This window comes from Carettochelys insculpta, chromosome 9 (genome assembly GCF_033958435.1).
Source record: "Carettochelys insculpta isolate YL-2023 chromosome 9, ASM3395843v1, whole genome shotgun sequence".
In the NCBI taxonomy this organism is placed as follows: Eukaryota; Metazoa; Chordata; order Testudines; family Carettochelyidae; genus Carettochelys; species Carettochelys insculpta.
This window is the reverse complement of record NC_134145.1, coordinates 23,535,487-23,558,799: the sequence shown is the minus strand read 5'-3', so window position 1 is coordinate 23,558,799 and position 23,313 is coordinate 23,535,487. Positions and strand designations below refer to the sequence as shown.

At 47.1% G+C, this 23,313-nt stretch overlaps 1 protein-coding gene across 5 annotated transcripts in view; it reads left to right on the top strand.

Moving 5' to 3' along the window:
* The window catches only part of SLC44A5 (solute carrier family 44 member 5), a 198,542-nt gene that overhangs the window by 129,781 nt on the left and 45,448 nt on the right, over positions 1 to 23,313 (top strand). For all 5 annotated transcript variants that reach the window (XM_075002431.1, XM_075002430.1, XM_075002429.1 and 2 more), the window contains 2 exons: positions 4,777 to 4,850; positions 20,717 to 20,801. Coding sequence is in view for 4 of the 5 variants with exons in the window: in XM_075002430.1 (XP_074858531.1) it covers positions 4,777 to 4,850; positions 20,717 to 20,801 (159 nt within the window). In the remaining variant the exon portion in view is untranslated. The remainder of the gene's footprint in view (positions 1 to 4,776; positions 4,851 to 20,716; positions 20,802 to 23,313) is intronic.

The following is a 23,313-nucleotide window of genomic DNA, read 5'->3' as shown; positions in this document are numbered from 1 at the left end:
TCTCTGTGCATCATCATACACTATGACAACATCCTGTTGTCGGTAGGGTCATTGCTGCTGTGCATCTTTATTTTTAATCTTTGCATGTATGTACAGGTGTATTATAAAAACACGACAGTGATATCCATATGAAAGTGTGCATGGGCCTTGGGGTCATTTGAATTTATCACGCACTCTCTCCTCAACAACACTCTCTCCACTAATTTATCTCCCCTAGCATTTATTCTAATATTTTACCCCCTGAGCAACCTCCCACAATTTACTTGTCTTAAATACAACAGCATAATGAACTCACCACCAAAATGTTTCTATTTTTTCTGCTAACTTTGAGCATTTCTTCTCTGTATAACCAGGTTACAGCCCAGCACAGGTGATGTTCAGTCTGGGTTATGGCAAATAAAAGTCATCTCCCAATCAGGGCCATCTTGCGGGGGGTGGGGCATGAGCAAACCACCCTCCTATGCTGCAGGTCCCACCCATCCCCTGCTTTACTCCCACCCTGCCCTGTTACCCCCTCCCTCACCAGCCGGGACAAGGATTACCTGGGAGCAGCAGGGGATAATCTCCCCTCAGTCCCCCACCCCACATTCACCACATGGCATGAACAGCAGTCTGCTCTGCTCTGCCACATCCTCCCAGCCTTTGGAGCCCCACTTCTCCAGGGGTGGTGGGGAGAGGAGGCTACCTCCCACTGACATGGCAAAACAGGGCTCAGTGGGCAGAGAGGACATGGTAGAGCAGAACAGGCTGATGCTGATGCCTTCTGCGTGGTGAGGGAGGGAGCGGGTTGTGGAGAGGTGATCCCCTGCTGCCAGGTCCTGACTCAAGTAATCCTCTCCCATCCCATCCAGAAGAGATCTAGGGGTGCTGCTGCAGGGACCCAAAAGCTTGGGGCCTTGGGCAGCCTCCACGCCTCATCCTATGGATGAAATGGCTGTGCTCCCAGTATCTTGTGACCCTTCTGGGCTAGAAATGGGAGCCTCGCCTTTTGGGGCAGGTGGATGGCCACCATTCCATTTGCTCCAGTTTTGAAAACTCTGAACGACTGTAAGGAAGTAACATGGTATGTGCAGAAGGATTATTTTAGGTCATTGGGTGAGATGTTTTTGTTTTAGTTTTTCTCTCCCACCAAGACCTTGGATTTCTAAGGTGAAATCCTGGCCCCACAAAGTCAGCAGGGCTTCAGTGGAGCTAGGATTTTACCCTTGGTAACAAGAGGGGACCTGGCTGCCCAGGCAGAGGGATCCAAGAAATAATCCCAATAAATTATTTTAAAACTCTTCACGCCAGGCCCAAAATAGCATGATTATTATAGTTATTTTATATGTATATAGCAGAACCCAGACATCAAAATTATTTGTGCTAGGCACTATTAAATCTGTGTCATATCCAGAACAGAAAATGGTGTGAGGTGGTAGAAACATATGACGCTTAAGTGTAAAATTTTAAGGGGTGAGCTGGCACAAATGTGTATAACCTTTGATCATACATACTCATACCACGTGTCCACGAGGGTTCTGACAACAAGAGATGTGCAGTGTCCTGGTTCTTCTTCCATTAGTATTTTTACCTGAGGCATCTTTTATTAAACACTGCGCCATTTAACAGCTGCTCTGGTAGTGTGAGAAACAGAGAGCCTAAGTGTCAGAATTGATGTGAAACAGATGTTAGCCTTACATTTAAAAGACTTAGTGCTTCTGCCTGTGTTCAGTGAAGGAAGCAGATGACCCTATTTCCGTTCATTATTTATCCATTTTGTGAAAGCTCATAATAGCTACATCTTCAGATGAAAGCACTCCTTGAAACTGTGACTTGCTGTCATTTATCTTCCAGGTACAGGGCCCTTGGAAAAAAGCTTCCCCTGTGACAACTGCGGCAAATGAGAGCTTAAAGCCGGGGTTCTCAAATGGGGGTCCCGGAGACTGTGAACAGGTCTTTGGGGATCTGCCAAAATAAACCACGGAGCAGGGCCAGTATCAGCCCAATGCTGAGCCCTGCCTCTCAAGGCTGCAGCTGAATTCCAAGCCCCTCCTCCTCAGGCTGAAGCTGAAGCCTGATCATCTGAGCTTTGTGGGGCCCCCTGTGATATAAAGTGGTGGAGCATTGCTCTGCTTGGTACACCTTACACCAGCTTGGGCTTTTAATCTACTGAAAAACAGGTGTGGACATGAGTGACCATGGAATTTTTATGGCAAGTTGTGGAGGGGCCTCAGAAGGACAAAGACTGAAACCCCCTGTCTTAAAGAACAAACAGGTCTTCATTGTCACTTCTTTCAGTTTAACAAACTCGCCTTTATTAGATTGCCTTAACGCAACCCCCGGTCACACTGGCCTGCAACCTTTAACTACTTCTCCTCATTCCAAGGCTAGAGCTACACTAGAGAACAAAGTCAATTGAACTGACTTTTGCTGTAGTGTAGATTGAGGCTCTTTGGGCTGAGGCAGCTTCCCTTATCCCATGAAATACCGTGGAGTACCAGGATCAACAGTTGAGCCCAGGGAGATAGATTTTGCTGCGTCTTTACACTCATGGGAAAATTGAACTCCAGAAGATCAGTTACAGCATGTCAATCTCCCAGTAAGTACAGACATACCCTGTAGACACAGCCCTAGTGCTGAGATTATTTTTCCATGGGGAGGCACATGGGTCATTCACTCTTAGCTCCTTTTTCCACACCTAGAAACAGTGTTTTTTTGTGCTGGTACCTACCATTACTGAGTACTGGCACCTTGGCAGCCCCAGCCATGGGATTGGCTGGGGTTGGGGAGCAGGGAGGTGGCTGAGTACTGCTCCTCTTTTTTTTTTTTTTCCAACCAGAAAAGTGCTGCCTAAAAGTAACTTCTCTTCAAGTTTCCAGTTGTATAAAAGTTTTGTGAAATTCCACACTCCCCTCCCACCCAACTTCCAAATCATTGGGATCCGGATCTGCTCTTCATTCCCTCCTTTCAGCTCATAGCTAAGTGTCTCCTATCCTTCATATTTCTCAAATTGGCCTTTCTAGTGGGATCATTTTGGCTAGAAGAATCTGAGAGCTGTAAGCCCTTATATCTCATGCATTCTAAATTTTTAAGTGCTGGATTTCTGGTCTTTCATCATTATACTGGTCATGTGGATGACAGCTGAATGCTGGGACTTTTAATAAAATTCTGGTGACATACCTTCAGCCATTTGCTGGGTTTCAAGGCAGGGGTGCTAGAATAATTTGCACAGAGGGGTTACTTAGAGCCACTGAACCAAACCGTAAGACCTGGGCATAATGGAGTCCATTTCAAGCTATGGGTAGCACCTCTAAACCCCCAACTTCCCGTGCCTTTCAGAGTGAACCCTTCCTCCACATACACATTTTATATATTTTAAAAAAGATGCTGTAATTTATAGTTTGTAGTTGAGGCCCTGGCAAAAACAGACATTTGAAATTCAAAACTCGCTTTGGTTAAACCTTTTATTGTCTGTGTCTGCGCTACAAAAAGAACTTTGAAGTAAGCAACTTCGAAGATGAGTCTACACACACCCTACTTCAAAGTACGGCACTACTCCATTCCCAGGAATGGAGTAAGGACTTGGAAGTTGGGCTCCCTGACTTTGAAGTAAGGGGAAATGTACATAGAGATGATAGTGGCTACTTCAAAGTAGTGCCTAACTTCGAAGTTAACCTTGAAGTTCATTCCTAGTGTAGACACACCCATTGAGTAGCACCTTACTTTGTGATTGAGAAAAATGTTTTTAATTTACCAAAGTAAGTTGTTCTTGTATTTTGAACACTTATGGTAGACAGTTTTGTTCAATATATAGATACATGCTATAAATATAGGGACATTGAAGAGTACTGCTAATTAGGTCTGCACTTTTCAAAACAGTATAACTTTAAGGGTCTGATCCTCAGCTTGACCTTGACCAGCGTGGGCTTCAGTGCCCCTAGGGCAATTTGCACCAGCTGCAGCTGGTATCTGTTGGGTCCTTAATTCGTGTCTGCTCGTGCAGACTCCTAAGCAAGGTTAGGGAGGGTTTAGTTTAGTATGGCAACCCTTTACTTTCTTTTAAACTGGAAACTCTCCTTAGTCCACCTCTAGAGTGATTGTTGCTTAATAGTCAAAAAAAGCAAGGACTTGTGAAGGAAAGTTTGTGAAAGAAGTGGAAGCTAGGTGAGTTCAGACTAGAAATAAGGCACATATTTTTAATGGTGAGGGTAAACAATCATTGTTAAAACTTACATTGGGTCATGTTGGGTTCTCAATTGTTAACAATTTTAAAATTAAGAGGTGATTTTTTTCTAAAAGGTATGGTATATGTCAAACAGGAATCTATTCAAGAAAGTTCTGTGGCCTGTGTAACACAGGGGCTGGGTCTACGCTTGCCCCCAACTTCAAAGGGGGCATGTTAATCAGGGCAATGGGAGAATATGCAGCACTCCATTAGGCTAATTCTCCCTCGCTGCAACTTTGAAGCATGAAACTTTGAAGTGCTGGTGTGCATGTAGCCTCAGGCGCTATTTCGAAGTGCCTTTACTCCTCAAAATTTTGATGCTTCAAAGTTGCCACTGGGGAGAATTAGCCTAATGAAATGCTGCATATTTGCCACAGCACTTTATTAGTAATCTCCCGTCAGCCTGATTAACATGCCTCCCTTTGAAGTTGGGAGCAAGTGTAGACAAACTCAGGAGGTTAGACTATGTGAGGTCTGTGGTCCCTTCTGAGCATATGTGTGAATCAACCATTTACAAATGAATTATTTTGGACACCATTCTAATTCTTTAAAACATTTCCTTCTGTCTTTAGGCACTGTACGGATGTTGTGTGCTGTGTAATCTTCATAGTCGTCATTCTGGGTTACATTGCATTAGGAATTCTGGGTAAGTAAACACAAACACAGTAGTGGGTTCTCTTGCAGGGGGAGTAAATAGGTGAGTCATTATTTTTAATTGAGGAGTTCATTTAGCTTTAAACTTTTACATCAATGAGCAGTGTCTGTCTTAGAAGCAAATCATGAATGATCTGCTCACATTAAATGTCTGTTATAATCAGGGAGAGGTTGAAAACTGGTTTTATTGATGAAAATCCCAAAGTGAAATATAGGCAGGTGAAAATGCCATGGTTCATATTTAGTTGCCATAAAATATAATTGAGACAGGAAAATCCTGGAACTTGTCAATTGTCACTGATCAAAAAACAAAAGCTAGAGGAAAACATTCCTTTTCTTAGAGGCTTTGCATTCTTTAAAGTATGAGAGAGAGAATCTACAGGCACAATGAATGGAGCAGGAAAAGAGATTGTCATTTAATTAACTGAGTTATTTGCTTATCAGAATATTCCTTAGTGACCATTTCAGTTTGCTTGTCTGAGAGAACTTCACTGAGAAAGTCCGAGCGAGAGCAAATACCAACTACCATAAAATTAATTACTGTGTGTTTGCATATATGACTTAATTTCCCAATAAAAGACAATATGGCCCTGGCATAGGCTCAAAAATGTCATCAATCTTTTATATTTTGTGTTAGTATTTTCTCTACTATACAAAACCAAACTATTATACCTAGTCAGAAGATGACAAAAAGCAAAATTGACTTTACACAACCAGTAAGAAAACAGGAACGTACATCATCATCTCATTAGTATATACTATTTCCACAGCATCACCAAAATCATAATTCATTCTCTGTGTCTTTTCCACTCTCTGGCTCACTTCACATTGCAATTATGTAAACACTGAACAGGTAGTTACAATTCTTCTTCTCCTCTCTCTAGGTGCTCCTCTGTGTGCGTTATTCATTCTCTTATTCACACACACTTGCTGTCCCTTCATGGAAGATCATGCTTTCAGAAATGAACTAAAGTAAATGTACTTGCAAGCCATGACAGTTAAGGGGGTCATTGCAGTTGAAAGTACCACTACACACTGACTCCATAGCAGAAAGCTGTGGTCCCTCTAGTGCAGAGGTCAGCAACCTTTCAGAGGCAGAGTGCTGAAATTTGACCTTTTGACCCCGTGTATGGTCAGAGTACTGGTGATACTTTTTATAGTCACTAATAGTCCTACTTACAACAGCTTTATTAATAAATATATAAAGATGCAGAGCTTTACCGTTCAGTGCGGCGGGTGGAAGGGATTGGCCAGAGAATCCCTGGGCCCTTGTGCCTGCTGTCTGCAGGCTGCACATGGGGCAGACCAGCTCCCACTGCTGTCCCAGCCCTGTGCTCCAGCGGGGAACCTGCGGCTTGGGCTTAGATGGGACTCTGTGGCAGGAGCCCAAGCCCTGCCCAGTGCTCGCAGAGGTCCTGACTCCTTTCCCGCACTGGGAGTTCCAGCCCTGACTCTGTGATGTGGTGGGGGCCACGCGGCCAGGACTCTATCTCCAGCCCCACACCACAGGGTCCATTGTGGGGCCCCAGCCCCACAAAAGGGCTCCAGTTGCAGCCCCATGCTGCGGCTCTACAGCATGGTCCAGCCCCTGTGGCACATGCTCCATGGAGGGGCCTCCAGCTACATCCCTGTACTCCCAGCCCCTTCCATGATGCATGCTGCATGGGGGAGTCAGAGCAGGGCCAGCGCCCCAGCCATATGCCACTCTACATCAGCTCGTGTGCCGAGGGCTGCCGACCCCTGCTCTAGTGGATGGCACATGTTGCTGGCAGCCAGGAAACCCGTATTCAACCCAGGGCTATGTCGCTAAGTAGCAGTGCAAAGTCAAGCAAATAACAGAACTTATCTGTGCCTCGGTTTGCCCATCTGTAAAACAGGGATAATACCTGCCTTTGTAAAGTGCTTTGAGATTTGGTGGTGGAGATACCTATATATAGGCAAATAGTTAACTAGTAATCTATTAATACAGTTCCTGTGCCTGTGTGCCATGCAGAAACCCAGTAAATTAATGGTTTCTTTAGCGGTGGGATTCTCTTTGGGGACAGTGGAGGATGAGGGTGAAGGGTGTCTCTAACTGTACTCCATGCATTACTTAGTCACATTGAGATGAGCTTATCTGTAGTCCTTAGACTTCCTTGCACAGGTCAGGCTCTGATGCTTGCCCTAACTGCCTACTTGGGCATGGGGATCCGGCTGGTCTGTATCTTTTGTTGCTGTTGGAACACGTTAATGAAATGTTGCATGTTCTTCCTCATGTCTTCTCTGCTGCCTCTTTTGATCCTGTTGCTTGCACTGTTTGCTATAGAGTCATGCTACCATCTGAATCCTCCCTGCTTGAATTGCCTATTTACAATGTTTACACCTCACTGGCTTCTTGTTTCATTCCGAGCTGACGCTGGCACTCATTTGACATGTGTGTGCAAGGGAGCGAAACCCCGTTCCTAGTTACAATAGGCATGGGGAGCAGTTACCAGAGCAAGAGCCTATGCGAGTTTCCAGCCTCTGGGTTAGAAAGCAGCAAAAAGACATGGCATAGGCCTGGCACAGCAGCAGTAGCAGCAGGACTGCGTGCTGCACTTACAGACTTGCCAAGCCTCCCACCTGAAGCAGGAGTATCACACATTTGGAATCCTTTTCCTTCCCGGCTCCCCTTCACATGTTCTAACCGCTTTTCCTGGTCCCTTCTGCTTGCTCACCTGGCGTGTTGCCGTTTCATTCCTCTCCTTCCTTCATCTCTCAAACACACAGCCTGACTGGGGGAGCTGGGCTTGTTCTCTTTAATATGTGGACCTTCCCCTCCAGGTGAGTGGCCCTTGTGCTGGATGCTGTGTTGGACAGAGTATTGGCACACTGATGAGCAGACAGACAGGCAGAGGCGAGCACTGGCAGTTTGTAGTTGTGCCGCATTCTTGTACGTTCATATCACTCTGCCAGGCTGTGCAATCTCCCTCTAGCACTGCACAAATCTCCCTTAATCCTTTGGCTAGGCCTTCATGGCAGCTTTGCATGTCCAGTTTCCAAACGTTGTGTTCTGCATAAAATATGTAGCACAAGCCAAGAGAAGCAAAAGATGGGTGAGTGGCCAGATTCCTCTTTTCCCTACTCTGTGATCTTGGACAGTGGGATCAGTGTGATGTATGATGGTGAATCTCTCCATATAGGGTGCATTTGCACATGCCTTGGAATCCTATCGGGAAAAAGACTTTTGAAGTAAACCCTAAGAAGCTATAAACATTGACTTGTTTGGAATCCTGCCTAGGATCAAGATCCAAATTTTGCCTGGCCACTCTTTTTATCCGTGGCAGGTGGATCTAAACTCCAGCTTCTGAACACCAAGGCTGTTTCTAGATTGCTGACAACTGTCAGCAAAAGATACACAAATTGCACAATGCACTTGTGTATCTTTTGCCAACACTACTTCTGGGAGACACTTTTCTGACATTTGGCCCGTTTGGAAGGAAAGAGCGAGAGAGGCTTCGAACACCACTGGGCGCTGAGCCCATGGTTGTTGATGATGATGATGACGGCATGGGGCCAAATGTCAGAAAACCCCACTCTGCTGAGGCATCCCTTCTTCCTCATGGAACGAGGTGTACAGGGATGTTGGCAGAACTTTGCCGACAGATCTGCAGTCTGGACACATGTTCTGTCAACAGAACTTCTTTCAACAGAAGCCTGCAGTCTAGACATAGCCCGAGAGTACAGCACCAAATATAGCCCCCACATGGTGCCTGCTATTTCTTTTTTTCAGACTGTGATTCATCATACATTCCTCGCTCTCTTATTTTAAATGAAAGATGAGATCAGCCTGAGTCCTACTCCAAAGCCAATCCTGCTTAAAGTGCATGAAAGTCAATAATGTTCATATGAAGAGAAAACAGATTAAAAATCAATTCTTCATCCTCATGAGTTACTCCTTAAGGGTCCCCCATCCTTTGGTTTGTTATAGAAATAAAATAGTAACATTTTCTGGTTTCTTGGCCAGGTTAGAATAGCTTCCTTGCTTCACTTGTCCTTTAGCAGGGTAAAGTAAGGGAATACTCCACCTACCACTTGGAGCTGCTGTTGACTGAAAAAGTGTGGGTCACTTTCTACTATCAGCTATGTGTGCACAGCTCCGACTGGCCTGAGGTGTGTGTGCACTTATGTGACTATAGGTAGGCTTTGGCTTGCTGTGTGTTCCAACAGGAGTGAAATGGGGCCTGGGTAAAAGGCAATCAAGTCTTGAACAATCAAATTCAAAGATTTATCATAATAACCTGTCTCCATCCTGGTTCAGTGGTGGTTGCTGATGACTGATTTTACTGAACAGAATATTCATTATATGCTTTGTTCCTTGCTATCCTTGTGTTAATTTTACAGATGAAAGAAGAATGCCGGTTTCACATGTAATGAAACTTTTATTCCTTAGAGAACTAATTCAGTCCTTCCTATTTGTCTGGGAGACTATGGGCTTCTTACGAAGAAATCAAAAAAAAATCTACCAGACAGCCTAAAATCTATGGTAGTTTTCATTCAGCAAAATGCATGTGAGGGGCAGCTAATTAACTAGCATAGAGCTCAAGGATTCAAAGGATAGAATAATTCAAAAGGAACAAAACTGAGTATGATTCAGATTCACTAATCTCTGGTTCATATACTAATCTGATCACAGCCTTCTGAAGAGTGTCCAGTACAGAGAGAAATCACTTGCTCCTGTCTTCAACACTGAAGTTAAAATCAATAGCTTCACTATGTGTAGTTCAGATCCTCTTAGAACAACATTATTATTTGCAATAACAAATTTCTCCAGATGTATCTCTTACATCAAAGGAACAATTCTGTCTTCACCTTCCACTGTGCTGAGCCAAGAGTTACGATCCTTTATCAAAGTAAACCATCTCCGTAAATTGTAAAATCTTTTCCTTCAAGGATCCACTTCATGTTCAGAAATTCCTCTTACATTTTTACCTAAGTTTATCTCCCAGGAAAGGATTGATGGATTTAGCTTCTAAAAGAGAACTTGATATCATTATGCTGCTTCTTCAGCTAAGATGCTCATTGCTCTTCGTGTGATTCCCCAATCCCTCAAATTTCTGTAACTCTAACTACAAAATTACTCTTCTGGAACAGCTAATTTGTGCTTAGGGGCATAACTCAGGAGTAACCATTGGGCTGGTTGGCCACCTACAAAGAAGTAAGCAATATTGTTCTTAGGTTGTGGTCTTGCTTCTATGAATGTTTATGCAATGGTGGTATCATCAGTCTGGGTTTACAATTCAGTATGGTATGTCTTATTAGCTGCTTCGCTGCCTGTGTAAGTTGCTTGTATTAAAAAGTCATAAGCATGGTTGGGTAGGCCTGTTCTTCCATGTGTTAAAACGTACCTTTAAGGCAAACAAAATAATGATATGAAAGCCTGCGTTCCCAAGAAGCACACTGTTGAAGGAATGACTCAGATAATATAAATAAATTAGCGATTACTTTTTAAAGGTCAGTGGAAAGAGTTATTCCAATCAATTTCTTTTTGACAGGGAGTTTTCCAGTATTTGTGTCCATTGACATAACCATACAAAAAAAAAGCATTTGATAAACGTTTAAAATGTTAGACATGTATCAGAGTGGTAGCCACGTTAGTCTGTATCTTCAAGAACAACAAGAAGTCCTGTGGCACTTTATGGACTAACAGATATTTTGGAGCGTAAGCTTTTGTGGGCAAAGACCCGCTTCATCATGTCATATGCTGCCTCACTTCTGCGCTGGCATCTGACTCAGTTGTGTGATATAGATGAGTCAGATGTGTTTACTGTATTTGATTCAGCCTAGCCATGTATACCACCCTTCAGACTGTGATTTTACAAGCATCAGACCACAAACCATCTTTTCTTCCTCGAGTATCCCCATGGGTGCTCCACGATAGATGGGTGCTCCATGATAGGTGTAGGGCTCGCCCCGGTGCCGCAGATTGGATCTTTCCAGCAGTTTCTGCCGGACCGCGCATGCGCCGGCGCGCGCCGCTCCCCTGCACGCTCCCAGCCACGTGCGCGATCCAGTCCCCGCCAGTTCCTTCTTAACCACCATCGGCTGCAGACGGAATCTGCTCAGGCTGCGGCCAGAGTCAGCGTATTTAGAGGTTTTTTTTTCCAGAGTTTTAGAGTTCTCTTTCAGAGTTCTTAGTTAAATTGTTTGTTTCTTTATTGCAAAATAATAATAATAATGATAATAATAATATATATAATATAAGTAGGAAGTCTTAGAAACGAGAGGAGGAGCGGAGGCACCCCAGGGATGTGAAGGCCAGTAGGCCTCCTGCTGCGGCAGGCTGGAGTCTGTGAGAGGGGAACAGGCACAGAGAAGGTGCTAAGTACCCTATTAACAGCTCAAAGACTCACCGCAATGTCCTCTTCAGGATTCAAGAAGTGTGAGTCCTGCCGCGAAGCTATGCCAGCCTCTGATGGGCACAGTCAATGTATCAGATACCTGGGGGAATCGCACGTCACCCAGAAATGCTCCTTCTGTGCAAAGCTCACGGCCAGAGCCAGAAAGGACAGAGAAATGAGGCTGAAAATGCTGCTGTTTGATAAGGCCCTCCAGCCAGACATGCCAGAGAGGCCTCAACCGGAGGGACCCACAGGGCTCCATAAAAGGAAGGTGGTGTCCCTCACCCCCTCAGTGCAAAAATGGAGGAAGCTCTCTCCAGCCTGATCCCTGCCGGCGGTCACAGCGAGCGGGACAGGTGTAGCTCATAGCCCCCAGCCGCAGTCACAAGCGAGTGGCAGCGCAGCAGCGCACGTGGCAGAGGCTGAGCCTCCGATTGCTAAACAGCCGGCCCGCGCATTCAGAGTGGCGGCCAGGCAAGAGCCGGAACCGGCAGCACCGCCGCAAGCGGCACAGACCCCCGCGGCACCAATGGTGCAGGGCCAACAGGCACGTAGCCTGCAGGCACCGGAGGAGACCACCCGCGCGGCACTGCAGATGAGCGTGCCGAGCGCGGCACCAACAGCGGGGCCAAGATCCCCGGCACGGAGAGGGGTGGAGCCAGCCCCACAGGGAAAGGGAAAGGCAGCAGCAAAAACCCGGCACCGCAGCCCTTGTTTGGACAGGGCTGCAGGGCTGCTCTCAACAAGTCCTCCCCTTATGCTGCGTACACCAACCAGGAGACATGGGTCTTCCCCGTTCCTCCAACCAGCCTCACCATGGCTCGGGCCACCCTCGCCCTTTCTGGGATTTGACCCTCTGGAGTACTACCATAAACCAGTTTCACCATTGTCTCAATCATCCAGACGATCTCGCTCCCCCAGACAATGGGAGTATACACCTCGAGAGTGGTCCAGGTCTCCATCCCAGGAACCGTGCCCATGCTGCCACTGTCGTCCTTATCACGCCAGGCATAGACACCACAGGCATACACCCAGGGGCAGGTCCCCCTCGACCGCCCAGTACCCCCGCGGGCACTCACGAACGGGGACGGAAACACAGCTGTCTCAAGGGGAGCTGATTCTGGAACCCTGAGATTTTCCCTCACAAGCCTCTAGTGAGAGGGTGTACCACCGACAGCAGGACCCTGAGAGTTCAAGGGAGGTCTACCCTAGTGGTTCCTCCTTGTCCTTCCCCGACGAGGCTATGGCCCCCGGGGATGTTGCCCCCCCGGGCGACCTCAAACAGTTTCAGGAGCTGTTTGAAAGGGTGGCTTTCACGCAAGCCATCCAAACAGCAGAGGTGCAGGAGAAGCACCACAAGCTCCTCAAAAACCTGAGGCCTCCGGCCTCGTCCAAAATCGCTATCCCGCTCGACGAAGCAATCACGGAGTCTGCTACCACCATATGGCAGACCCCGGCTTCCACTCTACCTATAAACAAGAGGGCGGATAAGAAATACTTCATCCCAGCGAAGGGCATGGAGTTCCTGTTTAGTCACCCACAACCAAATTCTCTGGTGGTAGAATCGTCTCAACAGAGATCGAAGACTTCCCAGTACAAAGCGGGGGGAACGGACAGAGATGCCAAGAAGCTAGAGCTATTTGGCAGAAAGGTATACTCCTCCTCCACCCTGCTGCTGAGTGGCAAATTATACAGCACATCTAGCGAACCACAATTTCTACAATTACTCCAGGCTTACTTCTCTCATGGATTCGCTTCCAGAAGATAAGAAGCCGGTGCTGAAGGCCATTGTGCAAGAGGGCTATGCAGCCTCAAGGACAGGAGTCCAGATCGCCCTGGACGTAGCGGACATGGTGGCACGCTCAACGGCTACGGCAGTGGTCATGCACAGGGAATCCTGGCTCCAGACACCGGGTATCCTGAGGGATCTGCAGGCAAAAATTGTCGATCTCCCTTTTGACATGCAGAAGTTGTTTGCAGAGTCAACTGATTCAGTCCTTCATTCCAGTAAAGACTCAAGAGCTACGCTCAGAACCCTGGGTATTTATACCCCTCCATACAGAAAGAAAAAGTATTACTCTCAACAACGGCGATACCCATACCAGCCTCAGCGTGCTCAGTACCAACGGGGCTACGACCAAGGGCGGCACCAACAGCAACAACAGTATAGAACTCCTAGGCGACGTTCCCAACAAGGCCGTGCATCCTCGGGGCAGGCCCAAAGGCAACAAGTTTGACGGACAGATTGAGGGCTGCATTATTACTACCATCACGCAGTGTCATCCACAATTAATGTTCCATCATCGCCTCCGACCGTTCCACTCACAATGGCAAAAGATTACCACAGACAAGTGGGTACTAGAGATCATAGCCACAGGTTACGTGATCCCCTTTCAGTCGCTCCCACCGCCAAGACCTCCGCCCAGGCCTCATCTCAGGGATGCCTCCCACGAGGCGAAACTCAAGCACGAGGTGGACCACCTGATGCTTATAGGGGCGGTCGAAAGAGTGCCGGAGCGACTTCAAGGGAAAGGGTTTTATTCACAATACTTCCTCACAGAGAAGAAAACAGGAGGCTGGAGGCCCATCTTAGATCTTCGAGGCCTCAACTGGTACTTGCGCAAACAACGCTTTTGGATGATCACAGGCGCCTCTGTACTCACGGCACTGAACAATGGAGATTGGTTTGCAGCCCTCGACTTACAAGATGCATATTTTCATATAACAATCCACCCAGCTCACAGACGTTTTCTCCGGTTTATGGTCGGCAAAGAACATTTCCAAGACAAGGCTCTGCCGTTCGGCCTCTCCTCAGCCCCCAGAGTCTTTACCAAGACCCTGGCAGTGGTGTCAGCCTTCCTGCACAGACAGGGGGTATTTACATTCCCATATCTGGACGACTGCCTACTGAAAGGGGCCTCGGAAGAGGAGGTACTACGCATGATACGCGTAACAGCAAACACGTTTTCTTCTCTGGGCCTGGTCATCAACCTTGCGAAATCAAAGATCGACCCCACACAGGACATAGAGTTCATAGGGGCACGCATAAGTTCTATCACAGCAAGAGTTTATCTACCCAACGCTCGCTTTCGCGCTATCGGTTCCCTGGTACAAGTCATTACATACAGCCCCACGGTGCCGGTTTTAACGTGCTTGCAGCTGCTCGGCCACATGGCAGTGGCAACGTTCGTGGTAGAGAATGCCAGATTGCATATGCGCAACCTACAACATTGGTTGGCGAGTGTTTACAAGCCAGCATCCCATACCGTCCACAGGGTGGTGTCGCCCACGACAGAGGTGCGGAGATCCCTGCAATGGTGGGTAAACCCCAAGAACATGCTAACAGGGGTACCCTTTCACCAACCACAAATCTCTATTTTTCTCACCACCGACGCCTCCCACATAGGGTGGGGAGCACATATTGGCGAAAAGGTGACGCAAGGACTGTGGTCCCCTACGGAACAGTCACTGCATATAAATATTCTGGAGCTCAGAGCGGTGTTCAACGCCTGCAAACACTTTCAAGACCACATACAAGGCGAGGTAGTCTGGATCAATACAGACAATATCTCCACCATGTTTTATATAAACCGACAAGGAGGAGCTCGATCCCATGCCTTATGTGCGGAAGCAGTCTGGCTGTGGAACTGGTGCATCACCAACAATATAACGTTGAAAGCCTCGTACTTACCAGGCACTCACAATGTGAAGGCAGACCAGCTGAGCAGGCACTTCGCACTCACACACGAGTGGCAGATCCGCTCCGATCTGCTACGACCGATTTTTCAGGCATGGGGGTTTCCCCAGATAGACCTGTTTGCCACTCAGCACAACAAGAAGTGCCCCCAATACTGCACAAGGGCAGGACTGGGGCAGGGGTCCCTGGGGGATGCGTTCGCGATTTCGTGGAAGGGCCCACTGCTTTACGTGTTCCCCCCCCACCCACGGTGCTCATCCACAAGGTCCTGCAGAAAGCCAGGAGGGAGAGAGCCCGCATGATCCTAGTGGTCCCCACATGGGATCGACAGCAATGGTTCCCCTTGCTTCTCCGCATGTCGGGTCGTCCACCGCTTCCCCTTCCGGTAGCACCAGACCTGCTCACGCTGGCCCAGGGGTCCATAGTGCATCCTCACCCCCGAGGCCTGCGCCTACAAGCATGGTTAATCCATGGCTCAGCTTCCTAGAAAGTATATGTACGGAGGGAGTGCAACAAGTCCTGGAAAGTAGCCGAAGGATCTCCACCAGGAAGACCTACAAACAGAAATGGACTCAATTCACTGCATGGTGTTCCACCAAGCAGTTAGATCCCCTTGAAGTGCCTATACCTGTCATACTAGAATACTTACTGGACCTCAAGAGAGGTGGGCTCTCCCTCTCCTCGTTGACGGTCCATCTCGCCGCTATATCGGCTTTTTGGCATGAAGACGAAGGGCCCACGGTATTTGCCCGTCCTATTGTTACCAGGTTGCTGAAGGGGCTGGTAAACCTGTACCCCCCTCGGAAACCGCTTCCACCATCGTGGAGCTTGGACCTGGTGCTCAGCGCTGACGGGACCACCGTTTGAACCCTTAGCCACAGTTTCCCTCTGTCTCCTTACGATAAAGACAACCTTCCTCCTTGCAATCACGTCAGCTCGCAGGGTCAGTGAGCTCGCAGCAGTTATGGCAACGCCGCCCTGCACGGTATTCTCAAAGGAGGCGGTAACCTTACGGCTGCACCCAGCCTTTGTTCCGAAAGTTTCTTCAGAGTTCCATCTTAACAAACCTATAGTGTTACCCTTGTTTTGCCCGAAGCCTCATAGCTCCAACAAGGAGGCACGCCTGCACCTCCTGGACGTGAGGAGGGCATTGGCCTTCTACATAGACAGAACTAAGTCCGTCCGGAAAATGGACAGACTCTTAGTCTCTCTCGCTCCCAGATCAAAAGGAGATGGTCTCTCTTCACAAAGAATCTCGAAGCACATTGTGTCCTGCATAAAGATGTGCTACGAACTTCGAAAGACTCCTTTACTGGCCCTGCCTACGGCTCATTCCACCCAGGCGGTGGCGGCATCAACAGCCTTTTTCAAGGGCATCGCGCTAAAAGACATTTGCAGAGCGGCGACCTGGTCATCCTATGACACCTTCGCCAAGCATTATGCCCTACACCGGGTATTCCAAGAGGATACCCGCCTCTCGACAATGGTTCTTTCGGGGGCAAGCTGCACATAACCCGATTACCCACCTCCTTTCTTGAGTTACTGCTGGGTAGTCACCTATCGTGGAGCACCCACGGGGACACTCGAGGAAGAAAGAAGTTACTCACCGTAGTAACTATGGTTCTTTGAGATGTGTCCCCGTGGGTGCTCCACCACCCGCTCATCCTCACCGCTTCAGATCTCTGTTTGGTGTTTTTCAGGAGCATCCGAGGCGGTTGGTCAAGGAACTGGCGGGGACCGGATTGCGCACGTGGCCGGGAGCGCACAGGGGAGTGGCGCGCGCCGGCGCATGTGCGGTCCGGCAGAAACTGCTGGAAAGATCTGATCTGCGGCGCCGGGGCAAGCCCGACACCTGTCGTGGAGCACCCATCTATCGTGGAGCACCCACGGGGACACATCTCGAAGAACCATCGTTACTACAGTGAGTAACTTCTCTTTACTGGCATAAAAGTTCTATATAGTACCTGATATTGTGTCACTAATGGGGCACTGCAACAAATAAGGCTCAAACACTAATATTTAAGGTTAATATGATAATAATCATCTGCTGTCAATGGAAGCTGTTGATTTAGGTATAATTCCACACTGAACAGGATATGAAATGGAATATTGTTCATATGGGATTCTTTTCCCAACTTCATTCTAACTCACAAAGTAATAGTTTTTTTTTTAATTCTCTTTTCTGCTGCAATGTTAATCAAGTTGTAAATCTCCATCATCTTCTCAGTTTCTCTCTGCAAATTAGTTGAAATGTACTTTCCCTATTTCCCTACAGCTGATGTAATTTCAAACTAAAGGAAACCAATTTTACAGGATATCCAGATAAATCTGTTTTTAAAAGCTGTTTTCCAGATAAGGGTTCCAGTTTTGATTCCTTTTCTCGCCACCAACTGTTAACATAGAAATTCTCATTTACGACATTTTTAAACTAGGTTCTTCTACCACTGGTTTAGTGCCCCCATATAACTAAGGCCTCAGGCTTGTAGAGAAGCTGCAACCAAGAATTAATAGGTTTACACAATTGGGTGAAGGAAATTGAATAAGAGTCCCCAAAGACTAGAAATACTGTTCAGATTACTTGAAAAGAAAAGAAGTTCTGAACAAAATATTCCAACACTTGTACCTCACTAATTCCCAATATTTTCCACAGAGCCCATTGCAAAGGATCATGTTTGAAGAATTAGTGATTTAAGACATGAATCTTAACCTAGTGAAACCAGTGAGTCATTCCAATGACTTCACTAGGCATTAGATGGTGAATAATGACAAATGATAAAATAAGGATAATGAATAACAAAATGTACTTTATCTGGGTGTAATTTTATAGTATCCGGTTTTTGTCATATGCAAGTTTAATTAGAAAACATAAAATTCTCACTGATGAAATTTGCAGATTTATAGTAGGGGCAGCTGGTGGGCACCTCCCCCGACTGCCCGGCTGCATCCCAGGCCCTGCAGTGTCCCTGGTGGAGCTCCTTGACCTTGGACCTCACCTGGTCTGGTGTGTGGGTGGGGTGACCCTGTCCAGTAAGGCCCTTGGAGAGGCGCTGGAACGCTGCGGCATTGTGATGCCAGACCCCCCCTAGTTCAGGACCTCCTCATCTTCCCCGAAGCAGAGGAGGTCCCGCAGTTAGGCCTCTATCCAGGAGGGGACCCGGCACTTTGGAACCTGGCTCCTCTCCTGGGAAGACTCCCTGGTCTCCTTGGGGAGCCCCTGGCATGGGAGAGGGTCCAGGGTGCTGGCCATGGAGCCAGGGAGCACCATGGGCTGGCTGGATTGTTGCAAGTGCTGGTGGGCTGAGCAGCAGCGTGGGCTCCCTGCTGCCTGCACATTCTCAGCATCCTGCCTGAGGCTTTGTGGGACCCTGTGTCCTTACACGTGGCTGGACGCCGGAGCCATAGAGCTCTGCTTGTGCTGTGAGTGGTGCTGCCGCCTGCCAGCTGATCAGCACCATGGAGGACTCCTTCTGTCAAAATAGCTGGCCACGGAGCACCTACGCTTGCTCGCTTTTGAAATAGTCTTTGAAAGGGGCGGTCTTCCCACCATGGGAATGGAGGACCCACTTTGACGGAACACCCCCGTTCTTTCGGAGTTAATTTAGAAAGATCGTGGGGTGTGTGTGTGTAGACGCTCCACGGGTATTTTCAAAAGACCCTCTTTCCACCTCAATTTTGAATGCACTTGCTAGTGTAGATGTGGCCATAGTGATTTTCCTAGAGGAGTACTAGATCCAGTACAGGACAAGATTGTGCTAATGAAAATAAAGCAGTTTGAGAAAATGAGACTTTGGGGAGTAAGAAATCCTCACCTAAAGTTGAGGAAGGAATAGAAGCAGCATCCTCCAGTTCAGGCTGAGTACCTGAACTTACACAGTTGTCCCTATTAGAGGTTGCACTTCCTAAAACTGACACTGTCTTGTCTAGCAACATCCCCCATCTGGCAGGGCCAGGGATGCTCCTGGACCAGAGAGCCAGGGTACGAGGGCAAGCCAAGCTGGGTTCCTGGCAGCTCGACAGCTCTGTCCCCAAGAGCCCCAAGGGGAGCTGAAGCACCAGTGTCTCTGGCAACCCCACAGGGCCAGGGCCGGGGAGCTGGCTGTGGTGCCAAGCCACAGCTTGAGGACCAATGGGGGTAGCCAGGGACTGGAGGGTGGGGCATTAACTTCCCCGGTCCAGCAAAATCCCTTGCTGACGTCCCGAGGTTGCCAGACCAGAGAGGTGCAGCCTGTACTATGTAAAGAACAAATTGGCAGATCCAGCCACAGCACTGAGAGCTTCCTGAGCATGTGGTTTTATATCCTGAAATGGGGGTTTGCATCCCTTGTCAGTGTGACTCTGCTAGATTGTCATCCCCAAACTCTGCCTTCTCACTCACTCTTTGTTACCTGCACAAATTTCTGTATCCTTTCTCACACACACACACACACACACACACACACACACACACACACACACACACACACACACACACACACACACACACACACACACACCTTTACCCAATCCATATGGTTCAAGGCATGACCCTGTTGATTTAAACTCTGACTCTTACCCAATTCCTAGGGCTCAGGGTGTAATTCCCTGCGAGTATTCAGGATCTGTTCCACTGAAAAAGCCTCAGACAGTCATAGTCCTATTCTCTATTTATTTACAATTACCAAGAAAGCAGAATACATGCTAAGCACCCAGTATCATGCTCACCAATCCTGATAAGGCAGGCAGACTTCCCCGAAGGGACAGACAAAATCATTCTCTGGTTGCTGTACTAATCAGTCACAACAGAGTGTAACAGAATTACCTAACTAATCAAATCCCACCACCTTAACTGATTTACACATAGCACAATTAATTATACAGCAGACAGAAACAATTACAAATCAGACAGAGTTTACACAGAAACACTAGAAAAGTGAAAACAATCATCATAGAATGCATCATAGAATGCATCTGACGAAGCGGGTCTTTGCCCACGAAAGCTTATGCTCCAAAATATGTTAGTCTATAAGGTGCCACAGGACTTCATTGTTTTTGTGGATACAGACTAACACATCTGCCTCTCTGATACTCATCATAGGATGGTGATTCCACAACCTCAGCTATTTGCTTGCCAGACAAAATGCTATTAACTCAGCTTTCTTTACCCATCTTGAGATCTGCTTTATCTGGAGACGGTGGGTGGCATTAGGATGTGGTCTCCCTCTTAACAGCTTGATGTTACGCTATTGTACTGAACTGTAGATGGAATGTGAGTATGTGACCTGTAGATTCATAGGTAGTGTCTGCTGCTCTTTATTCTGACTGCAGAAGAGCTCTAGGTCTCTCAGTATGGCTATAGAAGAGCCTTATTGGTTTTACTGTTAAACTTTGTAACCCCATTCATGTCAGTGAGGTTATGGGTATAAGCAAAGGGCTCCGTTTGGTCTGCGAGGTTTAGTTCCGTAGTACAGTGTGCGGCTTTAAGCCGGCAAAGCTTTTGCAATGCCTTCTCTTTCTCCTTTGAGTAACCATTATTTTCTAAGTGCATTACCTCATGTTCTGGCCACAGTCCAGACCTGTGTATCCTGAAGGAAAAAAGAGAAATGTTTTACTGTCTGACTGATTCATCCATATTTTATTTTATTTTTACACTATGAAATCTACTGTTTAAGGAAAATCAATTCTCATCAGTAGCTATTGGGAGAGGTTAAAATAGTATATGACAGAAGGTGCATGTTAATTTCTGGAGAACTTGAACTATTAGCAGGCTACCGCCGGACCCTTGGAAAAAGGTGTTAAAAGGTCTGTCTCTATATATGCTTGCAGCTTGGGTGCATGGTGACCCCAGGAAGGTGGTCTATCCAACTGACAGCTATGGGCAGTTCTGTGGCCAGAAGGACACCATAAATGAGTGAGTATTCAGAGCATTCATATAGCTTTTTCTCATGCAGCATAGACGAGAAATGAGGCCTCAGCCTCCTGGGAATTAAATTGGGAGCCTGAAGATGAAGCAACCTCTACCCCCCACCTCGCTGCATTTATTCCAATTAAGGTTTCTTGAAAGCTCAGTTGATCAGTGGAAATTTAGGCCTGAGTTATTACTGTAATGCAGGTGGTTTACATAGTACGGAACCCGTGATTAGTAAAATATCTTTATAAAGTGTGGCTTGTGTCATTAAGTGCAAAAAGAGCCATATTTTAAAGTGTCTTTATAAGAGGTGAAGACTCTTATTAGCTGCAGCTTGTTTTGGCTGCTCAGGTTAGATATTTAACTAATATGCACTCTGAGAAATCATTGTTAATCCCTGAAGAGGAATAACCCAAAAGAATGGCAGACTGCTTCTCACATTATACACACTAGCATTTCCTTGCTCAGCAGTTGCTAAGCACCAAACAACATCTGAAAGTAATGAGAGAAGTCTCACTGCCTGTTACTAGCTACCTGCTGCCTTTTTGCTACTTAAAGGAGCATTGTGTCTGAGTTTGGGTCTGGGAGACACATAGCTCTGACTCCAACTCCCTCTGTGGCTTTGTGCAAGCATTTTAACCCAACATTATTTTCCATTGTCTTAAAGGTGGGTAGCAATTTCTAGCTCACCTGGGGGGGCTGTGAGGTTTAGTTAATCCGTGAAGTACTTGCAGATGAAAAGAATGTCATAGTTCAGAATGTTGTTTCCGTGGAAACCTAAACTGGAGCCATGAAACCACATTAAAGGGAAGTTTTTGCTTTTTATCAAAGTCTTCATTAAACCCCCCTCACACTGTTATCACTGATATTAAATCCAATTCTGTGCAAGCAGCAATGAAAAACGCACAGCTGATACAAAAATTCAGCTGTCTCTTATTGCTCTTCACAATTTACTTGCAGGAATGGAACAGAGAAAGCAAATATCCAGGCCCATAGCCAGTGGGGCTGCCACCAGGCCTCTTGTGTGGAGATAGCAGGTCATGTAGAGGGACTCGGGATAGTGTCACCTCCCAGCCAGGGAAAGGAGCAGAGGAGAGGTCTGGAGGCAGCCTGTGCCACTTGCTTTTGCAGACTCCTGCCTGGGGTGAGGTGCAGAGAAGTGGCCAGAAGAATTTCCCTTCCCCTGAATTCTGCTTTCCCATGCAGAGTGATGGCACTCTCTTTATTATGACTCTTGTGTCTATGTTAATAGCTTTAAACATTCCCCCCAAAATATTGCAGTTAAGTCTGTATTTCAGAAACTGTGACACGCAAAACCAGGCCTTGATCCACAGACCATCTGAGAAAACAGTTGTGCTGCAATGAGTTCCATTCAGTCAAATTAATTCCGCCTTGTATCGCTGTCGGTATCCTTCTAGGGGAATTCTGCACCTTTGCATCTCATTGCAATCCACTCATTAATTTGCATATACAGTAAAATTCACTTAAACCAGCACATCCAGGACCAGACAAGGTCTGGATTTCCAAATTTTCTGGACTATTGGACATCACCACCCCGTGCTCCTCCCACTTCTTCACCACCCCTGCGCTCCTCCTGCTTTGTAGGGTGACCAACTCTCCCATATTCGATGGGATGGTCGTGTATATGAGATGCCAAAAAGGCATCCCAATTTATTTTTTAAAAGGGATGAATTGTCCCATATTTAGGCCCGTGGGGGGGTGGGAGCACCCATGGCTGCTGCTTCCCTGGGGCTCAGTGAAAGGACCACCCATGGCTGCCGCTTACCCAGGGTTCCTGGCAGGGAGGGCCAGGTCCCTGGGGCTTGGTGAAGCCAGGAGGAGCTGCCCCTCACATCTACCTGTCCAGTGTTTGGGGGAGGCAGCTATGGTCACCCTACTGCTTCACCACACCTGTGCTCCTTCCACTTCTTCACTCCCGCACACCCTGACTCCAACTACCACACACCCCGGCTCAACTCCACTTCCTGGCCCCCATGCAGCCCTAACCCACCCCAGGCTTAACCCCACCTGCCCCCCTCCCATGGCCCCAACCCAACACCCAGGCCCCCAACTTACGTGAATTTCAGGATACCCGGGGGTTGAGTGGAATGCAACCCTCGCTTATCTCAGGGGGCTCCTGTATGCCGGATCATCAAATTTTGCCAGATTATCTCTGTAAATGGGACTATTTTTGCCAGAGGCCAGCTCATCAGAGGCTGGATGTAAGAAGTTTTACTGTACTGTTTAAATCCGTTTGGCCTTGTATAGACTATAACGTAAGCATGGAATATGGTTTTCTTTAAAGTACTCAAACCTAACTCTGTGTCCACTTTCCTCTGCCATACACATTTAATCTTTGTTGTCTCCTGTTAACATCAGTTGTCAAGCACATCAAAATGAGAGTAAAACAATGTGCTAATGGCATGGACTGTGCTAGTAGCTCACAAACCATACATACTCCCAGAGAAATCTTACAGAGCTAAGATATTTCAGACCAAAATTTTACTCAGTTGAT